The sequence below is a fragment of the Neophocaena asiaeorientalis genome, unplaced genomic scaffold (assembly GCF_003031525.2).
Source record: "Neophocaena asiaeorientalis asiaeorientalis breed wild unplaced genomic scaffold, Neophocaena_asiaeorientalis_V1.1 scaffold67, whole genome shotgun sequence".
NCBI classification, from domain to species: domain Eukaryota; kingdom Metazoa; phylum Chordata; class Mammalia; order Artiodactyla; family Phocoenidae; genus Neophocaena; species Neophocaena asiaeorientalis.
Window position 1 is genome coordinate 6,321,186 of NW_020173731.1, and position 25,591 is coordinate 6,346,776.

General features: G+C 43.7%; 1 protein-coding gene across 2 annotated transcripts in view; it reads left to right on the plus strand.

Annotated features, from left to right (window-relative positions):
- The window catches only part of KCNH1 (potassium voltage-gated channel subfamily H member 1), a 409,116-nt gene that overhangs the window by 277,144 nt on the left and 106,381 nt on the right, over window positions 1-25,591 (plus strand). For both annotated transcript variants that reach the window (XM_024751064.1, XM_024751065.1), the window contains exons 8-9: window positions 15,759-15,958; window positions 21,498-21,750. In XM_024751064.1, coding sequence (XP_024606832.1) covers window positions 15,759-15,958; window positions 21,498-21,750 — 453 coding nt within the window. The remainder of the gene's footprint in view (window positions 1-15,758; window positions 15,959-21,497; window positions 21,751-25,591) is intronic.

The window sequence follows — 25,591 nt, forward strand, 5'->3', positions numbered from 1 at the left end:
AGAATTAGCAAATGGCAAGTTAATTCTGTAACAGATATTGAGACCCTGTCTTGGCAAACCAAATTACCAATGGATCACTCATAAACATGGAAACGGTTAGTGTCTTCCTTGGCCTTAGGCCAGCCGATGCGTGGGCTGCTCTGATCCCTCCCTTGAAACCCATGAGCGGAGAATCATCTACATCCTGGGATGCTGTTTCAGTTGGTCGTGTCTGTGCTGAGCTCAGGGTGGGAGATAGCAAGTATAGATAAGGAGTTCCATTGCCTTCGGGATAAAAACCCGAGGACACCCTTCGTGATGTGGGTCTTGTCATACCCCAAGCTCTTCCCTTAGGATTGCCCCACCACTACCCTTGAATTCTAGGCACCAGCCATGCTGAGAGACTTGCAGTTACTCAGACAAGATTTGTTCTCTCAAATCAAGGTATAGTATGCCTTGGACATATTATTCCCTTTGCGTGGAATTTTCCAGGTATCCCCACTCCCTCATTTATCAGAATAATTCAAGATGTTCTGGCATCTTCTCATGCAGAAGGCCTTTCTTTGCTCAGTTCCCCAAATGGGGTCAGCTAGATGCAGACTCTGTTTTCATGTATATGTTTATGTTGCAGCTAAATAACCTCGCCTGTTCTCTAGCCCATGTTGCCCTGTCCCTGCTTTCAGCTCCTTTGCAGACGTTATTTCTGTCATCTGGAACACCTTCCCGCGTGCTTCCTTCTAACCTTGGCCTTGCCCCTCCAGCAGAATTCTCTGAGGGTTATTTCTTCTACTTTCTCAAGGCTGATTGTGTTTTTCTAAGGACTGTTCTTAGACTCTCTGATAGCTTCTGCCAAGTCAACTGTTCAGTGGTGATGCCGTGGTGAAACTGAGTCAGAAATCTAGAGGAATTCACCACTTGGGGCTTTTCTATTAACAGCATCACTATCAACAGAACAGTAGAATTCAATAATTTCTGATTGCTGTTTTGGGGACAAATTTATCAAGGTATGGAAATACATTATTAAATAAGCTAAATACAAGTTGAGCGTTGTTTTTTCTCCTCCCTAAACTCAACACATCCACCACTGCTAAGCTTACATTTTATTTTCCTCCCTACCCTCAGGGTAAACTTGACTGTCCTGCAGCCCCGGCGATTCAGGGCAGAAAGCCCAGGACCCTTGGCCTGTCCTAAGTGTCACAGCAGACACTAAAGCTTGGCTGTTCCAAGCCCTGGTGAGGGCTCTGTTTTCTCCCCCTGACACTTGATGAGTCACCTTAGCCATCTCTCTTCATGAAACATAATGACCTTGCTAATTTCAAGGCCTAAAAGTACCTTTTTCTCTACACATTATTTCTTAAACTTTCCTCTTTAAAGTGAGAAAAGAGAAAAAAATAAAGACTGTGATATTTTCCTAGTCTCTGTAAAATCTCAAGCTAGCCTATGATTATTTCTCCTCAACTAAGAAGAAAGTTCATTTATCAACTTAGTACTAATTTCTTCAATTAACTACTCCCCCTGTTTTATTCTTTTAATCATCAGTACCCAGTTAGCACTAAGTACTTCTTGGCTAAGCCTGTGTTTTATAATCTGTTTCAGAAAGACGTCACACTCTTTTCCTTAAACATTTTAAAAACAGTTGAACATAACCAGACTTTCTCAAAACAAGGCATCTAGTGGTTACTCACAGACAAATTTAGAGGTTCACAGATGGGGATGAGATAATGGTGCCTATAAGAATCATGGTACGTTTTAAAACCTCTACTTGCTCACCTCTTCTTACCCCACTTTACCCCTGAGTATAACTAAATTTTAGGAAACTATAATTTTTAAAGGGCTTTTTTTGGTGATTCTCATATGGCCCCTGGTTGAGAATCATGCTTATGGTGGTTCCCGGTGGGTAGGACCCATCTGAGTATTGTTGATTTCATATATTAGTTACACTAGGAAGCACGGTGGGGAAGTCGGATGTGATAGATCTGGGATGCTTCTGGAAGACTTACATTTTGAGTTGGATCTTGAATGATAATAACATAGCAATAACTGACTTGTACTGGGCGTGTACTGCACGGAGCACTTCACGTACATCATCACATTTAATCCTCACCAAAATCCTACTGTAAGGCCGATGGTGTTATCCCCTGTTTACAGATGAGGAAGACAGAGATCAGAAAGATCAAGTGCTTTGCCCAAAATTACACAGCAAGTAAGTAGCAGAGCTGGCATTTAACCCTCAGTCGTGTGACTCTAAAGCTCTACTGCTATGACGTGTCAGACTTAGTGGGAAGGAAGTAACAGAGACTCAAGGTGTGTGTATTGGCACGAGAATTATTTCGTACCTGATCAAAATCTTTGTGGAAGACAGATATCTGGGCTTATAAGAAGTCCTCAGAGTCCATTATGGACATCATCATTAGACTGGAAATTATCTTGATGTCTCTAAGAAGGTGAGAAAGGCCACGTTTTTATCATCAGGAGTAGGCCTAGTGTGTTATCATCCGCTTCAAGTTTTCTTTCTAATTCTATAATCAGAATTCATAATCATGGTCATTTTTTGGAGATCAGAGGGACTTTAGATCCCATGCATCCTGTTTCTTGTCTGACTCCCTCATTTGGCAGATTTATTTATTCAAGGAAATGCAGCAGAATGTAGAGCAATGGTTTTCAACTGGAGGTGAATTTGCCCGCCAAGGGACGTATGGAGACATTTTTCATTGCCACAACTGGGAGGTGCTACTGGCATCAGTGAGTAGAGGCCAGAGATTCTGCTAAATATCCTGTAACACAAAAGACAGCTTCACACAGCAAAGAATTAGCTGGCCCAACACATCAGTAGGGCTGAGGCTGAAAAACTCTGGTATAAAGGTTCAGGGCATGGACTTTGTAATTAGACTGCATGGGTTTGAATTCAGCTTCATACTTGCTAGCTGTGTGACCTTGGCTAAGTTACTTAACCTCTCTGTGGCCCATCTGCAATTAAGGCTGATGCAGTCCTACCTCATAGGACTGTTAAGAGATTTAAATATTCAATATCAGTGAAGCATTGGAACAGTATCTGGCACAGCAGACATGGGTTTAGAGAGGCATCTGGTACAGTGGTGGAGTCAGTTCCCGAACCAGCCTGCCTGGGCGTGAATCCTCCATCTGCCTCTTACCAGCTTTGCGACTTTGGGCAAGTCGCTTAAACATTCTTGACTCAGGTTCCTTATGAGTAAAATGAAGAAAATAATAGTATCTATCATTAAGATACGTCATTTATGCAAAAAACAATAACTCTTACATCATAAAAACCATATAAGTACCAGCTGTCATCACTGTTACTATCATTCACTTATTCATTCATTAAACAAGTATTTGGGCCTCCTGTGTCCAAAGGGGTGGAGTCACTTGCTTTACAGCTAGTATTAGACAGCAGAGTCGGGATTAGGACCACTGACTCAGGAAAGGACAGCTCTGTCCGGTATGGTCGTTTACAACTCTCTGCTTCTTGTCAGTAGAAAGCTGAGGGATCTATCATTCTGGGTAATTATTACTTTGGAGGCAATGTGGAGAGAGGTACCATGACCTACCGTGTCACTTAGCAACTAAATACCTCCAATTCTGCTTTTGAAAAATTAGGAGACTGATGGTGGTTCAGGGAGGAAAACCAGCAGATGCTGGAGGTATTGAGATCAGAGTAGTCAACAATGAAAAAGTGATTTTAATTCTTTTATTATTATTGAAGGAGGTATTTCTTTAAAAGGCCCTGTCTGTGGTCATTGTGCTCGTCCAGTTTAGTTCACCGTGGTGATAGTAGTACTTTCTGAAAAGGTTTTTTTTTTCATTTTGAGATGTAAAAGATAAGTCTGATATATGTATACATATAGCTGATTCACTTTGTTGTACAACAGAAACTAACACAATATTGTAAAGCAATTATACACCGATAAAGATATAAAAAACAATAAAGGCCATTGAAATGACACCAGCATTTTAAAAAAATGTTTGAGCTTTGTGTGAGCTTATAGCTTTAGTAGACATAACCTTAACTGGGGTCATTTTCCAATGGTAGTTAACATGCTTGCTTAAATGGCTTTAAAAACGATGTCATTTTAGATGGCTTTGTTAATTAGATTCTTTTTGATGACTCACGTTGGAGAAATAGGGCTCTCATCGTGAAGTAAAGCAAGACCTGGGTTTGCAAACCTGCAAGCCAGCCTGCCGTTAGCCAGGTATGACTGCCTAAATGGTCGTCTCTTTGCGATCAAGAACTCAGCAAGCACGAAATAAGTGAAGTAGCAAATTATTTGGAGACCTTTCCAACCTGCATCTGACCTTCTTGATTCATGTGCAGAAGTAATTCCCTGTGGAAATTGCTGGGCCTTTATCTGTGTTGCTATTAAAACACTGGTTGAAATGAGGTGGCACAGGCTGCATTGTTAATGGGTTACCGTGGGGTGGGAGCTGTTGTTTTATTCGACAGATGAGAAATAGCTGAAAATAACCTTCTGTCTCCCCTGTAAGAATTTTGCTTGTTAAGTGACAGTCACCAGCACGGCAGAGTTTTAACGTGGTATAGGAATTTGTGCTATTCTTAGCAAGATATTAAATGAGAGTTTGCAGGCTTTTCTTGTTATAAAATAGGGAATGTAAGAGTGTTTTATATTCTCTGATTTCTGTGCCCAGGGCAATAGCTGTCCAACTTGAGGAGGAATGAGGGCATAGTTCTAGCAGGAAATTCAGAGCTGAGTGTAGTCTATCCATCAGTGTCCCATGCATCAAGGTATTACTGGCCTGTAGGATTGCTCTTTGATTCTCTCCTGGCTTTATTTCCATTGTTCTGTCCAGTGGAGTAAGGTTAGCTTTCTTCATAGCTCCTTTGTGCTTCCTCAGTTTGGCCCACTGTCTGTTTTTTTCGCCTCTGACCATCCTCCTCCCTTCGGGTAGGCCTTAAACTTAAAACTTACAGGGAGATTCTGAGGATGAGTATGATTTAAAGCAGTGCTTCTCAAACTTCAAGGTGCATCAACATCACCTGAAGAGTTTGAAAAAATACAAATGCCTGGGCATCATTCCCAGAGATTCTGATCCAGTAGGTCTGGGGTGGGCCTGAGAATTTGCATTTCTACCAAATGCCCATGTCCAAGACCAAACTTTGAGAAGCTCTTGTGTGATATTATGATTTATAATAAGAAATATAAATATATTTAGTCTTTGTCCCTATTTCTGGCACAGCTAAAACCCTTGGAATTTCCTGTGATGGAACCAGTAAAGGTGTCTCTTGTTGTGTTAATGCGTGACTTATGGGTCCCATCAAAGGATGGGGCCTGGTTGCCAGTGGAGCCAACCACGCGATTAGAGGCTTAGAACTTTTAGTCCCACCCCTGACCTCCTGGGAGGGGAGAAAGTCTGAAGATTGAGTGCCGTCGCCAATAATTTAATCAATCATGCCTATGTAATGAAGCCTCCATAAAAACTCAAAAGGATGGGTTTTGAGAGCTTTCAGGTTGGTGAACCAGAATGTTTCCACATGTCACCATGCTAGACCCCAAACTCCAGAGGGGCAGAAGTCCCTTTGTTTGGAGCCTCACCCTATGTGTCTCTTCATCTGGCTGTTGATTCTTGTCCCTTAATATCTTTTGTGATAAACCAGTAATCTAGTGAGTAAAAGGGTTTCCTAAGTTCTCTGAGCCACTCTAGCAAATTAATCAAACCAAAGAGGGGGTTGTGGGAAGCTTTGATCTATAACCAGACAATCAGAAGCACAGGTGACAACCTAGACTTGCAGTTGGCATCTGAAGTAGAGGGCTGTCTTGGGACTGAGCCCTCAGCTTGTTGGAATCTGATGCTCTCAGAATTGAGCCGAATTGTAAGACACCCAGCAGGTGTTGGAGAATTGGTGACACTGTGTGAGAAAAGCCCACCCACATTGTATTTGGATCTAGAACTCTTCTTACCTTGTGTAATTGAACCTGGGCAAACTCACCTATTTGGAACAGTCTCTTCAATTGTTAGTCAATTGCATTTACTGAGCACCTGCAAAGGAATGCAAAGGGATATGCCCCTGAAATGACTCCACGAAAGTTCCTGCACTCTGTAAAGTCTTCTGTTTAAGGAAAAGCACAAGCTATGTATTTTAGGAAGAGGTACCCACTCAAAGCCAAGGACTGAGGAGACTAGAGTCCAGGGGTAATTGATGGAGGGATGTTAACATTTGGTGGTTCAAGAAAGAAAACTAAGATTTATTTCGGGTCTACCCCCATGCCAGCGTTGTGGTTGGTATTTGTCATGTTAATTCGTTGGATCTTCACAGAAACCCTGAGAGGTGGAGATTACCCTCTCCCTTTCATAAATGAGGAAACTGAGGCTCTTAAGACTTGAATTAGTGGCTGGGCCAATAATTCAAACTCAGGGTTTCTTCTCTTCGGAGCCCAAGCTATTTTCATTGTGCCATGTTGCTTCCCAGCATAGCACATGACTCACCTGAGTATTGGGTTGACGTTTGTTGAATTAAAACATCTGATGATTAAGTCAGTGAGGGAACGTTTCCAGGAAATGATAACATAGAAACAGTTCTTCACCATCCTGCAATTAATTCTTGTTATTACTTATTGAGCATTTATTATATACCAGGTACTGTGATAAGCATTTTATGTACCTTATACCACTTATTTAAAAATAAACTAAAAGGTAATTATTAACTCCATTACATATGATGAAATTTAGAGAGGGTGAATGGTCACCCTGAGGTTGGGAGTGGAACCAGGATTCCAAATTGCAGCTTTTAGTCTCCAAAGCAGGACTTCTTGAGTTCTCATATGCTGGCTTGATCTGCTAGCATGGCAATGAGCAGTTACTTCTTTTCCTTCCCATTGTTACTACCCATTTCTTCCCAGACAATGAGATTCATTAGCTATGGATTTCAAGTCATAGGAAATAAGATTGTGAAAGTTAGTCACCAGTTACCATGCCAATACAAACATCCTCACACCCACTCCATCATTATCACGTTAGAAAAAGCAAACGCAATAACGGCAGCAAAGGCCAAAACGACGACATTAACAGAAATAGATGTGTTGCTGTCATGTGGGCCAGATGACATGGAGCAAGGACTAGATCTAGTTCCCAGGCCTTGTTCCCTTCCCCCTCCCTGCTTACCCTTATTCTTCAGTCGTTCCTCATGCACAGATGGCTTCATTCAAAATCACTAAGTAGTCAGTATTTCAGCTGGTATGTCAAAGTTCTTAGCATTTATGGATTTTAGAGATTCCTTTGAAGGCCTCTTTTTGTACATGATGAGCTGGTTTCAGACATCTCTCTTCCGGACTCCAATATTTTTCTGTAATGATAAATTTTGAGTCCACCTATGCAATTGAAAGACGAGAGTCCCATTCAGGTTAGTGTTCCAGGTTATTGTCCTGAGGAACTGCTCTTGGATGTGCATATTCTTGACAGTTGACTGCAGGACAGTGAGCTGTAGGGGAAGATAGATTTAGGGTCTGTATGTTCCTGCTCTGTACTCCAGGCACTTTCACACAGTATCCCATTTCCCCAGCAACCCAGGGAGGTGAGCAGGTGTTTCTCCTTTTGTCAGACTAGCAGAAATGGAAGGCAAAGAAGTAAAGTAATTTGCCTCTAAGTGACTGAGCTGGAATTTGAACCCAGGAGGGTATAACTCCGTAGCCCGCATCTTTATTTCCTTATCAGATAATATGATGGGTGCACAAGTCACTGCGTTCACCGATCAGGATTTGCTGGGCTACACCTAATGTGGGAAGCAGAAGATTCAACTACTGAGCTCCTTCTCTGCCTTTTTAGACTCTAATTGCTGTATCTCATTAATGTCTTGGAAGTGAGAGGGTGTCTCTGGACTGCTTTGAGCTCTCAATGCCAATGTTGGGTGTGTTAATAACCTTCCCCCCAAACCCACCAGTGTAGCTACCTGACTTAACGAGCATTTCATTCTCATCAGATGGCTGCGAAATGGGGAACTAGGATCATTAGACTTGTGATTTTGTTTTAAGGGAAATTCATATAACGTCTTTTTTTTTCTTCAAAAGAAAAAAAAAGGAAGAAATTAAGCAGCATTAAAATAAGCAGCAGTGAGGCATAATCTTAATGGATATTGAATTTCAGGTACTGTCTGGTTTAAAAACAGGGATTGGAAGGGGCTTCTACTTCCTCAGTTTTTCCTGTGGGTACCTATGAAACCTGGGGTGCAGGGTAGCCAGGGAGGGAGTAGAGTTAAAGAAGGGGCGAGGGGAGAGATGGAGAGAGAATGTTATAGTCTATATTCAGAAAATGGGCTTTTTATAGGTAAGCGACTCTTTTTTTTTTTTTTTTTTTGGCCGGCCGTGCGGCATGCGGGATCTTAGTTCCCTGACCAGGGATCGAACCCATGTCCCCTGCAGTGGAAGCACGGACTCTTAACCACTGCACTGCCAGGGAGGTCCCTATAAGCAACTCTTTTGATCTATCCCTGCTCTTAAAAAAAAAATCAGTGAATAATCTAACCAGCTTACCTAAAGAAGAAATCAAAACCAATGTTTATGTCCATAGAGTTTGACGACATATGGTAAATTAAAACACGAACTGCAATAAAAGAAAGTCTTAGTAGCATGCTTCTCAAAGGTCTCAGTTGTAGCAGTATCACCTGGGAACTTGTTAGAAATAAAAATTCTCTAGGGCCCACTCAAGACCTAATGAATCAGAAACTAGCGGTAGGACCCCCAAACTGTTTTAAAAGCCCTGATGAACTTTTGCTGGGAATTAAGAGTACAGAAACAAACATAGGTTTGAAGGTAGAGTCTTCTTTAAATTCCAGTTTATTATCTGGAATTCGGCATTGAACGAAGTCAGTTTAGATAGACCCATAAACTACCAACAGAGGGCAATGATTTTTAAATGATTATGAAAAGGAAAATGATTCATATTCTTTCTTTATCTCTAAGCTTTGATACAACTGCAGAAGTGGCAACTTACTTATTTTTCTTCTTGAGTTTAGGAGTCCATTATCCTGTGCAAGTTGTTTATTAGAGGGGTGCATTTTCTAACAGAAATAATTTTATGAATAATGACCAACTTCCTAGAGAAGCCCACAAGTCTGTTTAACCCACCAATTATTAAAAGTATGGTGGTGAGGGTCTAACAGCTCTGCAGAAGCTGGTCACCTGGAATTCCAGAGATGCCCTTCTAACCAAAGGACAGGCTCTTCCCTTCTTCACTTCCTTTTGGTAGCAGGACGATTAGGTGCACCTGTCGTAGATGTCCCAAAGAGACAGAGATGGGAGGGGGGAGGGGATTGTGACAGATGGCTCTCAAGACCAGGATGCTGTGAGGAGAATGGGGAGCTAGAGAGCCAGTTACATGTCGCAGAGAATAGCCAGGAGCTTAGGACCTGTGGCTTCCTGCTCAACACACTTCTTAGTTCCAGACTCACTCCTTGACCATCTGCTTTCTGTCCCACCAAAGATCCTAGGGGTTGCGACGCCTACTTCCTTTGCCATTGCTCTTAATGTGTTGCTTCTGACTAGGGCTTCCTTCTATCTAGCGTTCATAGAATAGAACAGTCTCTCAATTTCCCTTCTCTCTTGCCTTTTGAGAAACTGTGAATTTTATCCCAAATGCTGAAAGATAGCTGACTAGAAATAAAAAGTATCCTTATTAATGCTTATCCTTCCCTCACTCCATCCCGTGATTACTATTACCACCCTGATCATCTACTCTTTCTCACCTCTCCCCTCTTTTCCTTTTCTTGTCACTTTGATCTGCTGGAGGAAAGTTAAGAAAAGAATAAAGGGAGAAAAGAGTAAGAAATAAACCCAGAAAGATGTTCTTGAAATGAAGGGCATAAATTCTTGGGTCGAAAGGACTTATTGAAAGCCTAGCACAATGGATGAAAACTGAACCACAGCAAAAGGTACATCCTTATGAATTTGCAGAACATTGTGAGAAAAAGAGCTTCTAGAGAGAAAAAAACAGGTTTACTGTGAAAGATGAAGGATTTGAATGCTTTTGACTTCTCAACAGCAAGACAATGGGCAATGCTTCCAAAATTCTGCAAGAAATGATTTCTAATCTAGAATTCTACGTCCAGACAAGGTATTAACTGAGTACGAGTCAACATATTAGGTCTCAGAGGTTTTTGCTCCCTTATAGCCTTTCTCAGAAAGCTATTAGAGGATGTCTTCAACCAACAGAAACAAGTAAACCAAGACACCAGAAGACACGGGGTGCAGAAATTGAGGGCTCTAACTGGAATAAGTGGAGTGACTTCCCAGGATACTGGAGTGGAGACAGCTGGCATTAGATCAGTTCAGAAGCCTCCAGGGAGGACTTCTTTATGGAAATGGAGTGGATAGACCAACTAATGTGTTTTAATATGTTAAGAAGAAACTTATTTATCTGTGGGAGAGTTTGGAGTCAAATTAGCCACAGGTAAGCTAAGCAAATGAAAAGACAACGTCTGTTATTAGAAAACATTGCAGGAAAGGAAAAGTAACTGCAGTCATCACATGAAAAGTAATTACATGACTTAGATGTGACTAGCATTCATCTAGTTATAATATAAGCACAGATAATTGTCTCACCAAGACGGTGATATAAATATCCTGGGAGGATGGGGCAATGGGAAAAGGAGTGGGGTTTGAGTATGAGATTGGAAGTAAGGGATGGGGTAGTAGGAGGAAGCTAAATTCTCAGAGGTGGGTGGATGATGCCTGAAACTGGAGCATCAGCACACAGTGATTCGAGCGTGATGTTCAGATGTGGCGATCAATAGAAGAGCAATCAGCTAATTGAAAGTGGCTGCTTCTGCAGAACAGGAAATTGAAAAGGAAGAAGGCTGAGAGGACTAAGGATTTAAAAAAATGTCTTGGCCATCTAAATGATGTGTATGTATAATGTATACAAAAAGAAACACAAAATTTTCTAAAGAGAAATGAAAACTTTTGCTACCCTTCCCCCCAAATTCCATACAGCAATTTCTAATTAAGGGTCAGAGAATACTGTCTTATTTTTCTCTGGGTAGGACCCAGAGCTCTTGGTGTGATACAGTATTAACTCTTAACCACTCAAATAAAGAAACCTGCTCTTATCCAAATCAGCATTTTGCCTTGGCATTGGTAAAGGTCTTCTTACTTCTTTCCCAACTTGGAAGGACCTAACTAATCCACACTGAGAGTCATCCAGGGCATCCTCTTCACTGTGGGGTTCAGTTATGGCCAGTGACACAGCGACGTTACAATCTCCCTCTCTCCCTCCCCATACCACACTCAAATATCTGTTGAAGTCGTAGATGGACTTTAGGTCTTCCCTTCCGGTTAGGTTTTGAGTATTTAAAGGCATAATGCCTCATGTATAGATATCAATAAATAAAATATACACATTCAGAGCATATAACCCTACTTCACATAAAATTAGAGAAGGGACACTGAAAGCAGAATTACCCGTTTTTAATAATAATAACATTTCATAATAGTAATAATAATTGAATAAGGCCCTCCTGAGGAGCCTTAACCTTCTGAATGCCTCAGAAACAAAGTAGGGTGGGAGCAGCCCTGGGCTGTACATGATGGACGTGGCATCACTGCCTTAACTGTCTGACCAGCACACCAGTGTCTCAGACCTGCGCCTGGTTCTCAGATCATGGACAAGAGAGCTATTCTTACTGTATTGATTTGGTGTAACTATTTTTTGAAGCTTAAGATTCAATCAATTTTTGGCAGCCATTCTAAAAAAAGACACCTCTACCCTGCATTCTTGACTTCTGGTTCACTGTGGACTGGAAAACAGAGCTGAGGCAGGAGTACCATGCAGGCTTGTTGAGTTACGGTCAGACTCACTGGGAACAAGGCTGGTGCTGACAACACTCGGTGGCATTACTGGGCTGGAGGAGCAGCTTCGATCCCGTCTTGTGTGAGGTTATTTCTGAGCTTAGAAGAGCTGTGTCTGCGTTATTCAGGCTTGACGACTTCTGCTTTTCATCTGGTTCCTTTTGTTCAGATTGGCACCACTCCTGGCGCCTTTCCAGAGCTGGCAGTCCTCTTTCCCATCCTTGTTTGCAATTCTTGTTGGGTGGATTCGTGTCCTCGGTTTTCCAGGCAGCCGTGTCCAGTGCTACTGGGCAGATTTAACCGAAGATTTCCTTCCCTTCCTTCTAGAGCTATGCCTTTATTATTTTTCCCTCCCTTAGATTGTCAGCCAAGCCTGAGTAAGATTATTTGAAAGAAATGATTGGGGTGTATCCATACAATGGGTTATATTCATCAGTAAGAGGGAATAAACTATGGATACATGCAACAGTATGAATGGATCTTGGACATTCTGCTAAGTGGAAAAAGCCAGTCTCAAAAGGTCACATACTGTATGATCCTATTTATATAATGTTCTTGAAATGACATAATTATTAAAAAAGGAGAAGAGATTAGTGGTTTCTGGGGGGAGTGATTATAAAGGGGTAGTATAAGGGGATGGCTGTGGTGACGGAACAGTTCTGTATTTTGAATGTGGTACTCAGTACATGAATCTACGCATGTGACACTGTGACACAGAATTATACATACACTTTACGGCAATGTGAATCTTCTGGGTTTTATATTACGCTCTAGTTATATAAGCTGTAACCAGTGAGGAAACCGGCTAAGGGGTACACACATGGAATCGCTCTGTACTATCTTTACAGTTTTCTGTGAATTTATAATTATTTTAAAATAAAACTTTTTAAAAAAAAAGTAACTATTGCTATATGCAACAACATGGATAAATCTCAAAATAATTATGCTGAATGAATAAGCCAGTCAGAAAAGGAAACAAAAAAAAATACAGATAATTAGACTACATCAAATCTAAAAACTTTAATGCTGCAAACCATACCATCAAGGAAGTGAAAAGACAACCGACATGATGTGAGAAAATATTTGCAAATCATGTATCTGATAAAGGATTTATATCCAGAATATGTAAAGAACTCTTATAACTCAATAATAAAAAGACAAACCCAACTGAAAACTGAGCACAGGATTTGAGTGGACATTCTCCAAGAAGACATGCCAATGGTTATTAAGCACATGAAAAGATGTTTAACATCATCAATCATGTGAGAAATGCAAAGCAAAGCTACAGAGAGATAGCAGTTCACACTCACTAGGATGGCAATAATCAAAAAGACAGATAATAACAAGTGTTGATAAGGTTATGGAGACATTTGGGACCCTCATACCCCACTGGTGGGAATGTAAAATGGTGCAGCTACTTTGGAAAATACTATGGCAGTTCTTCAAAGTGTTAAACATAGTTACCGTATAACACAGTAATTTTACTCCAAGAGAATTGAAAACATGTTCATACAAAAACTTGCACGGCAGTGTTCATAGCAGCATTATTCATCAGTGGAAAGGCCCCAATGCCCATGAACTGATGAATGAATGAATGAAATATGGAATATCCATACTATCCATAATATTGTGAACATTAGTCAACGATAAAAAGGAATAAAGTACTGATGCATGCTACAACATGGATGAACCTTGAAAACGTTATGCTAAATGAAAGAAGCTACTCACAGGAAGCCACATGTATTATTTAATTTATAAGAAATATCCAGAATAGGGAAGTCGAAAGGGACAGAAAGTGGATTTGCAGTTGCCTAGGATTAGGGGATTAGGGAGGAAATGGGGAATGACTGATAAATGGATATAGGAATTTCTTTTGGGGGGTGGGGCATGAAAATATTCTAAACTTAGATTGTGCTAATGGTTGCACAGCTCTATAAATGTACTAAAAGCCATTGAACTGTACATTTTAAATGAATGTATTTTATGATGTTTAAGAAGAATATATACTGTCTGATTACATTTATATAAAATTCTTGAAAATGCAAGCTAATCTATGGTGACAGAAAACATCAGTTGCTTGGAGATGGGAGGCGGAGGGGGAGGGATTATAAATGCACATGACAAAACTTTTAGCGGTGATGGATATGTTACTATCTATCTGGATTGTGGTGATTGTTTTATGGGTGTATACGTACGTCAAAGCTTATCAAATTGTATACGTCAACATGTACAGTTCATTGTATGTGAGTAGTAACTCATTTTGGGGCTTCCCTGGTGGCGCAGTGGTTGAGAGTCCGCCTGCCGATGCAGGGGACACGGGTTCGTGCCCCGGTCTGGGAAGATCCCACATGCCACGGAGCGGCTGGGCCCGTGAATATATAGTAACTCATTTTTAAAGTCAGGCATAGCAAAAGCATGTGAAATTCACTAATATGACAAATATTTATTGGGTACTCGTATAGGGTTAGCTCCCCCGGCTGCAATGGCAAGGAAAAGCTGAGTCCAGCCTTCAAGCCTAATGTAAGGGCACAGGCAAAGAAAGAAGAATATGATTGCAAAATGGTGTCTATGACACGAGCTCAGTGGAAATACAGATAGTCCCTGACTTAGGATTTTTCGACTTTATAATGGTGTGAAACCGATATGCCTTCAGTAGAGACTGTACTTCCAATTTTGAATTTTGATCTTTTCCTGGGCTAGTGATATGCAGTATGATATGCTCTTGTGATGCTGGGCAGTGGCAGTGAGCTGCAGCACCTGGTCAGCCACGCGATCACAAGGATCAACCATTCTGTTTTTCACTTTTAATACAGGATTCAATAAATTACATAAGATATTTAACACTTTATTATACAACAGGCTTTGTTTTTCACGACTTTGCCCAACTGTAGGCTAATGTTCGCGTTCTGAGCGCGTTTAAGGTAACTAGGCTAAGCTGTGATATTTGGTAGGTTAGGTGTATTAAATGCATTTTCGACTTACGATAGTTCCAATTTATGATGGGCTTATTGGAATGTAACCCTATCGTAAATCGAGGAAGATCTGTATGCCTGGGGAGTTGTAGTCACCCTCACGGGGACAGATGGAGGGGAGGAGTGTTGGGGAGGCTTCCTGGAAGAGGTAGCACTTGAGCTTAGCATTCGAGGGCCAATGGGGGTTACGTGTAGAGTGGGGGGTTTTATGATGACGTAATGGTCCTTCTTCATGCCACTAATGTAGGCGGAGCAGCAGTAGCATGTAGTAGGTGCTTGTTACATGTCCAGGGGACCTGATTTTATTCTGTTCATATCAAAGCCATGCTTTTTTCCCCCGGAGCCACATCGCAGTGAAGTGGATTGCTGTGTTGACATGCACCTTAACAATAAATACAAAGCAAAGATATAACATCCTTCAATGCTGTTGGCAGACTTGCTATTATTTAATTATTTGTGATTACATTTTTAAAGTCTGTTTGCTATGTTGTCTGCTGTGTGAGAACCAGGACTGAGTGGCACGTTCCCCATCTTGTCTCTGGCAGGTAGTGTAGTTGGCACATAGCAGGGCTTTAAAAAGATGACTTGCTGATAGGTTTGGATTTGGGCTGGTCCAGAGCACATAAGAACACATTTGACTGATGGCTTCAGGCATGGTTCAAGCTTTTTGCGAAAAAACGTATACAGTGAAGCAGTCCAGCTGTCCTGTCTCCAGCCCCCACTGCTGTCTGTCTCCTACTTCTGGCCCCAGTCATGCCAGCTGCCCCACCCTAGCCCTGCCTCCCACAAGTTTGTCCTAGTGGCCTGGTGTTTGCAGACTCTTTCTTTGGGTCCACTCCCAGAGGCTTCACGGGGTGAGGTTCTTCTGAGGAGGTCAGAAGCACCTGCCAATGGGTGGGCAGCTCTGACCATTGGACTGCTCTGAGCAAGCTGGGCATTCTTGGGCCCTAGTTCACGGACCACTGATGTGTATTTTTCCTCCACCTCTCTTCTCTAGCACTTCTGTATGCCACCATCTTCGGGAACGTGACAACCATTTTCCAGCAGATGTACGCCAACACCAACAGGTATCATGAGATGCTCAACAGTGTCCGGGACTTCCTGAAGCTCTACCAGGTTCCCAAGGGACTGAGTGAGCGCGTCATGGATTACATCGTGTCTACCTGGTCCATGTCCAGAGGCATCGACACAGAGAAGGTAAGGAGGCGACAGGCTCAGGTAAACCACTTGTCTCTCGGCTTTCCCAGGGAGACCTGAGGCTCACCTAGGGCAGTGCTTCTCACACCTGACTGTGCATCTGAATTCTCCTGGGTGTAGTTTTGGAATCCCAGGTCCTACCTCCAAAGATTTTGATTGCTTCCAGATCAGCCTTTCTCAAGAACCGGCAATTAAGAGATATTATTTTAGAAATTGGAGAGGCAGGGGTGTCTCCTGGAGAAGAGACGGACTTGCAGTCTAACTGTCTAGGACAGGATTTCCCAGGCTGGTATGCTGATAAGAATCAGGGCCACCCAGGGTGAGATGACCAGTGTTACTGATTTTCCTTTCACCTCAGACTCCAAGATGGTACAGCATTGCTGCTGATCCGCTCTTTATTCAAACTTGCGCTGTTTTGTTCATCATGGATTTTTTGCATGAATTTTGATTTTTCAGAGTATTGCCCTAAACTCTGATTTATCTTGATGACTGAGTTTTTAGCATCTCCTTAAATTTTGTGTCCAAGGCTGTTGCCTTACTCTAGTCTTGGCCCTGTTAAAAACAGATTCCCAGCCACAATCCCAGATCTTTGGAATCAGAATTTTGTGGGGAGGAATGGGGTGGAGCGGCGATTGAAAATCTGCATTTTTAACAAATGTCCTATTAGTTAGACGAGCCTGGGAGATACCGACCAAGGGCTTGTGCCTTAATAAGCAGTTGACTTAACCAGAGCATCCCTTAGGCTCCTTTTTAGGCATCAGTTTTCCCACCTGTAAAGTGGAAATGGCAATAAATATCTATCATTCTCCAAGAGTTGCATTATTCTAGATGCATTTCAATAAAGTGAAGAAAATTTGGTGGTACTGGAAAGAATAGAGAAAAGATACAGTGGACTTTCAATTAATCATTTATGAATGATCTCCTTTGTAATATTTTCTGTGAGCAAAGATGTAATCCTAGGTTAGTTTTTCTCTGCTTCTCAAGTCTTTTTAATGGCACTTCGCCCTTTAATCACCATTCCTTAAGTACTCAGGGAATACTGATACCTTTCATTGTTAGAATGAGGCAAACAGAACGATATCACGATTGCAAAAATACCTTATGACACCTTCAAAGCCAAATTCAGCTGCCTTGGGGATCAGCTCTCCATGCTCCTGGCCTTTCGCCATTGGAAGAGTCAGTTGAGAGTTGACAGTTTAATTGGGGAAATTTAACTAAATTTAACTGAACCCAACTCAAATGGAACAATACCTTGATTCTATTGAATATCTGCCATAATAACAATAACCAGCTACCCTGTCTTGAAGGTGCATTAAGAGCAGATGTTTGGGCTTCCCTAGTGGCGCAGTGGTTGGGAGTCCGCCTGCCGATGCAGGGGACACGGGTTCGTGCCCCAGTCCGGGAGTATCCCGCATGCTGCAGAGCGGCTGGGCCCATGGGCCATGGCCGCTGGGTCTGCGCGTCCGGGGCCTGTGCTCCGCAGTGGGAGAGGCCGCAATGGTGAGAGGCCCGTGTACCGCAAAAAAAAAAAAAAAAAAAAAAAAAAAAAAAAAGAGCAGATGTTGACTGCACAACTGCACGTGCCTGGCCCTGCATTTGTGCTTCACTTAGGCTTCATGACGACCCTGGGAGGCATCCGCTCTTATTTCTATTGAAGGGATGAGGACACAGCAACCCAGTTAATTTTATTAATTGCCCCTGGTCACAGAGTTCAGAATGGCAGTCAGGGTTGGAACCCAGTTTTGTCTGACTTCAAAGCTTGTGCTTTTCCTACTATTACTTTTTTGTTGTTGTTTTTAATTCAAAACATGTACTGGAGGGAAGAAGGACGAGTCCAGGTGAAGTTGCCCTCATTTCTCAGACAGGCAGGTCATCGGTTGGGTGGGACTTCATCCCTGGCTTTGCTAACCCCTGGTGCCACTGTGCCTGTTGTTTCTGCTCTGCTGTCTCAACCAGGTCCCTGTAGCTTCTGTGGGTGCCTCGCAGCTGATGGAGCAGAAAGGAACTTTGATCTCTCAGCCCTGGGGCTCCCTTTCCCAGGGGCCAGGATGCCTTTGTAAATCTGGTTGTTGGGAAAGAAACCCTTTCCTGCCCTCACTGCAGGTCTGGGCTGGGTGGCTGCCCATGGGAGACAGCACCCATCAGCACTGGCCCTCTCTTCCCCTCCCTGCTATCTCCCTGGAGGGCTCTGGGATTTGCCCCACGTCCTGATCCAGATGGAAGGGGGACTATTGTGACACTCAGTGCAGAGCCCAGCCCAGCCTGGGGTGGCCGCTTTTCCTTGGCAGGCAGCTCCTGGGGAGAAAGCCAGTCCCAAGGTTCTGAGCCCTTCCCTGGTTTCCCTCCCCTCCAATCCAGGTCAGAATGGTCGATGATGACCAGGTGATGTGTGTGCGATAGAAGGGTGGGAGTGCTGGGCAACTCCGGTGTTACCAGTAATTATCTGATGACCTTGAGCATATCATTGGTCCCTCTGAGCCTCAGTTTCCTTGTCTGTGACACATGGAAACTAGATAACTTTTAAGAATAAGGCTGAGCTCTAAGGCCCTTTTAGCTCTGACCTCCTGGACTTCAAAGCCTCCCTCAGGATGACCCGCTGCTCTGCTGTGATAGCAGTGTCAGACATGGCAGCTCCCATGCATTGAGCCCTGTCCCGCGACGGGCATCGTACCAGGACTTTCACACAGCAGCTCATGGACTCCTCTGAAGAATTCTATACTCAAGTTAGAAGAAGAAGACTTGGGGAAAGAAGCACAGCTTCAAGTCCACACGACTAGTACATGTGGAAGCCAGAACTTGAATCCAGATCTGCTTGATCCTAAAGCCTGTTCTCGCATCCATGCTTCATCCTAACCCCCACCCCTCCTCTCCCCCAGGGAGACCCCATGAACTTCTGTGGTGACAGCTCCTTGGGGCCTTCAGAGCCTCAGAGATCAGCAAGAGTGGTCTCTCCTCAAACCAAGTAGAAGGGCAGGTGGCCCGGGAAGGCTGCGGGGTCTTGAGCTGACACCGCCCCTCAGAGAGAGACGTTCAGGAGCCCCCGCCAGTGTGAAGCCAACAGAAGAATGATGGAGATGCTGATGGCCGTGAGAGTGTAATTTCTCCACTCCAAGTGCCCTCTCCTCTCCACATGTGCTTTCCCGTGGCTCTGGAACAGTGCCCACGAATAAAGCATTATCTCCACACTCTGCCAGCAAAGCCCAGCCCAGGGGAAAGGAAATATTTAAAGGTGAAATCACCTAGAGAACAAATCTTTGTTTCAAACCACGGGGCACAGTTTTGACATGACAAGCAAGTGTTCCCCACTCCCTGGTGTTCTGCTTGGAGAGAAGAGGATCCAACTTAAACCTGCATTTCTACAGCAGTCTTGTTTTACTGAACCTGAAGGAGAAGTACTTAGTGAGCGCTCTGCCTAAGCATTGGCTGTCTGAGTTTTCCTCTGCCTCAGTCAGTCCTCCATCCCCACTCCCGGAAAGCATGCTCACTTCCTTGACATCCTACAGCCCCAGGGCAAGAACGCAGAGGCACATAGAGGACGGGGACCTGCGTTTATTGAGTCCCTTACTGGGGCCAGGTGCCGTCCTGAGGATGTGTACTGGTAGATATATAATTTCATTGACTCCTCATAAGGCAACATTAGCAGCATGCTTTTTTACAGAAGAAACTGAAGTGTAGAGCAGTTAAGTCACTTGGAGAGGAAGGAACTGGGATTTCAACTGTTTGACCTCCTCTTTCCAGTGCAGAGCATGGGGGCATGCAGAGGGGTGGGATTGGAGCAGAGCTGTCCTGGGCAAGCTGAGATTTGAGCTGGGTTTTGAAGGAGGCTGAGGGACTTCCAAATTCGGAGGTGAGCACCAGATGCAGAGGCAAATGTCCCGTGCTGAGGCGGAGAAGCAGGGGTGGGGAAGTAACCAGCACCCCAAGGAAATGTCTTCACTTAACACGTTTGATTTAATGCCCCCCGCTTTGTTCACAGCCTAGGACAGGAGAAAGGATTATTTTAGGAACACTCCTGACTTCTCTGGAAAAGTACACTTGATGGTGTCCTCTTGTGTTACTTTGTGCTTGCTACGTAAGGAGCTATGAATGATTTCTTGCAAAAATTTAGTCCAGAGGAATATTTCTCTCCATAGGAAAGGCTGAGAAATTTTTATTTCTTTGGAATATGAGACCCCCATGGCCTCTTACAGTTCCCATTTTGCCTTGAGTTCCTAGACGCTGAGAGTCAAATTACAAGCCCTTTTGTTTTGGGCAGTTTTATCATATAGGAAGTGATTTGTATCTAAACTGGGCTCTGGAGTCAGACTACCTAGTTGGAGAGCCCAGCTCTGCAGTTTCCTGGCTGTGCAACTTTGAGCAAGTTCTTGATCTTTCTTGTACTTCAGTTTCCTCATCTGTAAAATGGTACCATAATAGCACTTACATCATAGGGTTTATGTGAGGATTTCAATTAGCTTGAAAACGTAAAATCGCAACTCTCCTGACTTTCCCTCTGCTTTCTTTCTTCATTGTTCTCCTTAGCACTTACTGCTAAATGTTACTTATTTTGCTTTTTGTTTGCAAATAGCCCTAACCTCTAAATTTTACTTATTTGGCTTTTTATTTGTCCCCTCCCACTAGATAGTAAGTCACACAAAGACAGGGGGTTTTGTTCACGCTACATCCTCAGAGCTTAGAATGATTCCCGGCATACAATAAGGTATTCCATAGATGTGTGTGAAATGAATGAATGACTCCAAAGTGCCTAGCAATGCCTGGCATGTAGGAAGTGCTCAGTAAATATTACTTAATATCTTTCTTCAAATCACATCCACCTTCAGTCCATCAACAGACCATGTCAGCTGTATCTTCAGAATACATTCGGAATTTGATTACTTCTCACTGGCTTCCCTGCCAGCATCCCAGTCCAAGTCCCCTCACTGCTCACCTAGACACCTGCAGGAGTGAGCTAACTCGATTCCTGGCTCCACTCCTGTCAGCCTACAGTTGGCCCTCTAACTCCACTCTGGAGCTGCAATGATCGTCTTAAAATATAGAGGATGCCCTGTCACTCCCCTGTTCCAAGTCTTCCGGTGTGTCCCCATTACACTCAGTATCATAATCAAGATCTTTTCATAGTTTAAAAGTCTCCACATGCTCTTGTGCTTGACGTTCTCCTGAAACCTCATCTCCCATGCCCACCTTTCCCGTCATTCACACTGGCTATTGCTCAGGTCTCCTCACAACCTTGGCTATTCCGCTGGAATGTTCTTTCATAGGGCTCCTTCTGACACGTTATGTAGATGTCAGCTTAATTGTCACCTCCTCAGAGAGGGCTTCCCGGATTTCCTGTCTAAAGGGTCCCAACATACTCCCAGCCCCCGACTCAGGCCCCTGTCCTGAGCATTTAGCACAGATTTTGGGGTCACTGTGGCTGTCTTGTCCATTGGTGCCTTGAAAAGTATGGTCTAGTCTAGTGGGTGTTGCTTCCGTCCTGCGAAGCAGTGAGCTGGAGGCCACACCGAGGATCCTGACGCTTTTTCTCCCCATGCTTGGCCAGGTCCTGCAGATCTGCCCCAAGGACATGAGAGCTGACATCTGCGTGCACCTGAACCGCAAGGTGTTCAAGGAGCACCCGGCCTTCCGGCTGGCCAGCGACGGCTGCCTGCGGGCACTGGCCATGGAGTTCCAGACGGTGCACTGCGCCCCAGGAGACCTCATCTACCACGCGGGAGAGAGTGTCGACAGCCTCTGCTTTGTGGTCTCCGGCTCCCTGGAGGTGATCCAGGATGATGAGGTGGTAGCCATTCTAGGTAGGTGTTGCCTTTGCTGGATGGAAACCTGCTGGTACCTGGGGTTGGTTTACCTACTGCCTTCAACCAGAAGTGGCTCCACAGGGCAGGACCAATGGTTGGCATCCATACATCTATCCAGCAGATATCTGAGTGCCTGTCTTGTGCCAGGCAGTGTTTGAAGCACTTGGGATGTTTCAATGAAAGAAATGGATCTTGTCCTACAGGGGCTCTACTGGGGAAAGGTGAACAAATTAGCAGACATTTGTATACCGTGGAAGGGACATCTAACCCGGGATTCAGGTATTGGGGATGGCTTCCTGGAAGAAATGACGTCGAAGCTGAAACCTAAAAAATGAATATGAATTAACATGGTGAAGGGAAGGGACAAAGGAGTATTCTATGCAGAGGGGAAAGCATGTGTGAGATCACCGCAGAGAGAGAAAGTCATGATTCATTTGTACACGTGTGCGTACTCAGTGTGGCTGGAACACGCAGTGTAAGGAGGGGTGTGGTGAGAGATGAGTCTGGGAAGGGAGCTCTGAGCACTAGGCAGATCATGGCAGGCTCTGGAAGCCATGTTAAGGGACTTGGATTTTATTTTGGGGAGCCGATGAAGGGAAGGGAGAGGCACGATCAGATTTGTACTTTAGAAAGATAATTGTAGTTGCAGAGTTAATTGAAGGGGGAAGGCCGGGGTAGGGAGATGAGCCTGGAGACCTGTTATCTAGGGGCAAGTTGGTGGAGCCCCGAACTAATATTTGTGGCGGGCAGAGGGAGAGAAGCAAATGGAGTTGACATATTTAAGAAGTAGAATCAACAGCACCTGATGATGGTTTGGCTGTGGGAGGAGAGGGAAGTCAATGAGGACTGCAAGATCCCTCACTTGGGAACCTGGGAGGCGGCGTGCCAGGCACTGTAATAGGGGGTGTGGGGGGAGGAGGCATGACATGGGGGGAACGTGGGTATTTGGTATTTGAGCATCAGTGGCCTTTGAGAGATTCATCTGGTTGCCTGAGGCAGCTGCAGAACGCTCTTTAGTGGGGGCATGTTTACCTCTCTGAGGGGGCAAGCCCTCATAATAATACCCATCATTTATGGTCATCTATTCTGTACCAGGCATTTTACATACAGATTCTCAGTTCATCTTTACAGTAACCCTAAGAAGTAGTTTTATTATCCCCATTTTGTAGATGAGACACTGACAGCTCAGAGGTTGAGGAAGTTTCCCAAGTCTTCATAGCTGATGAGGTCCATGGAGCCAGCATCCTGGGGTCCCTCTGACTCCAGAACCTCTGCTCTGATCTATTTAGCGTCACTTCATTCCCAGTGTTAGTATGTAGTTTGCTGGCCCATTCAGTTGCCAGACACTGCTAGACATTGTGGGCTTCTTTTTTTTTTTTTTTAATCTTTGGGTGTGCTCTCTTAGGAAACTGAGGCAGGGAGACCTTGTTAAACTGAAGTTAGACTTGAGATTCAAACCAAGTATCAAGACATAGATAGTATTTTTTTTTCCTAAGGCCTAAACTTTGTTCCTGCTTGATTTGAGAGTATATGATATGCAGCCTCTTTTCTCCCCTGACCCTGAGCCAACTTGCCCTCTTGATTATATTCTACTCAGGTTAACCCAAGGATGCTTTGTATTCCTTCAGTGTGTGCCGGCAGATGGTGGGAGGGAGGCTGGGATAGAGATTCAGTGGGGGATGGAGGCTGAAACTGTTTGTCGAAATAAGTTTTGGATTCCTAGTGTCCACTGAACTCTACAGACAGGATTATTATTCTGTTCCTTGCCTTTCTCATCCACAGAGACATGAGATTTGACTGTGTGTAAGGAACAGCACACATTAAGGGCAAAGCCATTGCTTTAGTATCACTGCAGGGAAAGGATACTTATCTCTACCTTTAATACTATCAATGTCCCCAATAAAGAGGACTTTCCTTTAGCGATGGCTCTCTCAGGACATTTGCCTGGCTGGGAAGAAGAGTCACTAGTGACTAGTGGGCTTTCCTTATTTGAATTTGAATTTGATCCTTTGGTGTAGGGCATCTTTCACCCATTCCCTTCACTGATAACTCACCATATGCCTTTCCAAGGAGTCTAGCCTCAGACCAGTGCCATCTCCCTTACATATTCACGCTCAGGGCTTCCTTATTGACACCTCACCACGCTCCCCCCACCCCCACCCCAAGCTAAATAGCTGCACTGTTAGGGGTTGGGTTTGGACACCTAGGCATGGAGGTAGGAAGAGCTGCAGAGGGTGAGGAAGGCAAATGATTACTTCCCAGCCCCGTCTCATTTCTCCTCAGCCTGGGCTTCTAGTGGGGAAGCAACCAGGGCTTGGTTCAACTTTGATTTATTTGGTCAATTGACTACTTCTCCAAGTCCAGCCCTCCGCCTCGGGCCCTCCTGGGCATCCTGCCAGCTCTAGCCAGCAGCGTGGATGGGGCCTCTGCAATAGCTCAGCAGCTTCAGATTCAAAGTGGTTGCTGCCCTCAAGCTGTCCAGACTTGAAAAAGCAGGTATCCCCAGGAGCCAGATTGGGTCCAGAAAGTAGGTCCAAGCTTGACGTCCTAAAGAATCTTTGACATTTCAAGAGACTCCTATTCTTTAAAAGGACAACACAGGCCCTTTGAATGAACTTGACCTCTGGGCCAAGAGGTGTAAGAGAGTCCACACTCTTTTTCCCTTGGAAACTTCAGAGTTTTGTTGTTTTCCTCTAATTAGAGTACCTTCTGCTCAATGAACTGAAATCAGTTAGTTCTTGTAGAGAGGGTTTAAGCATCCAATAGCTATTAGAACTAGATCTTTAGTGTCCTTTGATGCCTTTCAGTTCAATCCAACTGAAATTTATTGGGGCAACTGTCACAGAGGTGGGGAATGCATCACTGGATCGAATATGAGTCCAGCCTTCAAGGAGCTGCTGCAAGGAGTTCCTCAAGGAGGAGACTGACATTATTTAAAAGGCACCAGTCACACTGCTTGGCAACTGTTACCACAGACAGAATACAGGTGCTTCTAGAAGGTTATAGGACGTGTAACTATTGAGCAGCTACTGTGTACCCAGTGCTCCAGTGAGAACAGCCAGGGAATCCTTAGTTACCATAAAACAGGAGGCTTTTGGAAAAAGCCCAGAACTCATCCATCTCATTCCTTTGGTCTCTAGTCTCTTGTTATCAGTTCACTCATTTACACTCTGCTCATTTGTTTGCTCCTTCCAGTTCTAACATTCCACCCCCATTCTCTGTTTCATTTTAGCACAGACTCCAAAAATGAGGAAAAGGGTCAGGACTCATAACTGAATGTGTTCAGTATGTGTTAAAAATAAAACCCTTTCTAATAAAAGTTTTCTAGAAAAGTGTTTTTCAGACTTTCTTGACTCTATGTATATTGTATTATGAACTAATAAACACATGTGCACACACAATTGTACATAAAACTCAGCACTGAACTCGTGCTGCATGAAATGCAACCTCGTGTTTTCTACTAGATTCTATTCACTTTCATTGAAAAAGAAATTGACTGTCATGACCCACTAAATTACTTACTTGACCTGCTGTCAGCCCGCAGTTTAAAAACATGGTTCCACAAACACATACGATCTCTCTCCTGGATTGAAAGCTATGCCGTCCCCTGAGGACAGAGAATATACTAGATGATCTCTTGTGTTCTCCTTTCCCTCTGAGGTTCTCTGCCTGGTTTTTGAGGTGATACCCTCCTAATCTCCTTTTGGAATTCTCTTAGAAATCACTTCGTGGCTTCTCTAATTTAGTTTCTTGGCTCTTTGAAATAAATTCAAGCCTTTAGCCTGTGCATTTTATTCATTAGATTTTTTTTTTTTTTTTTTTTTTGGGACTGGGGCTC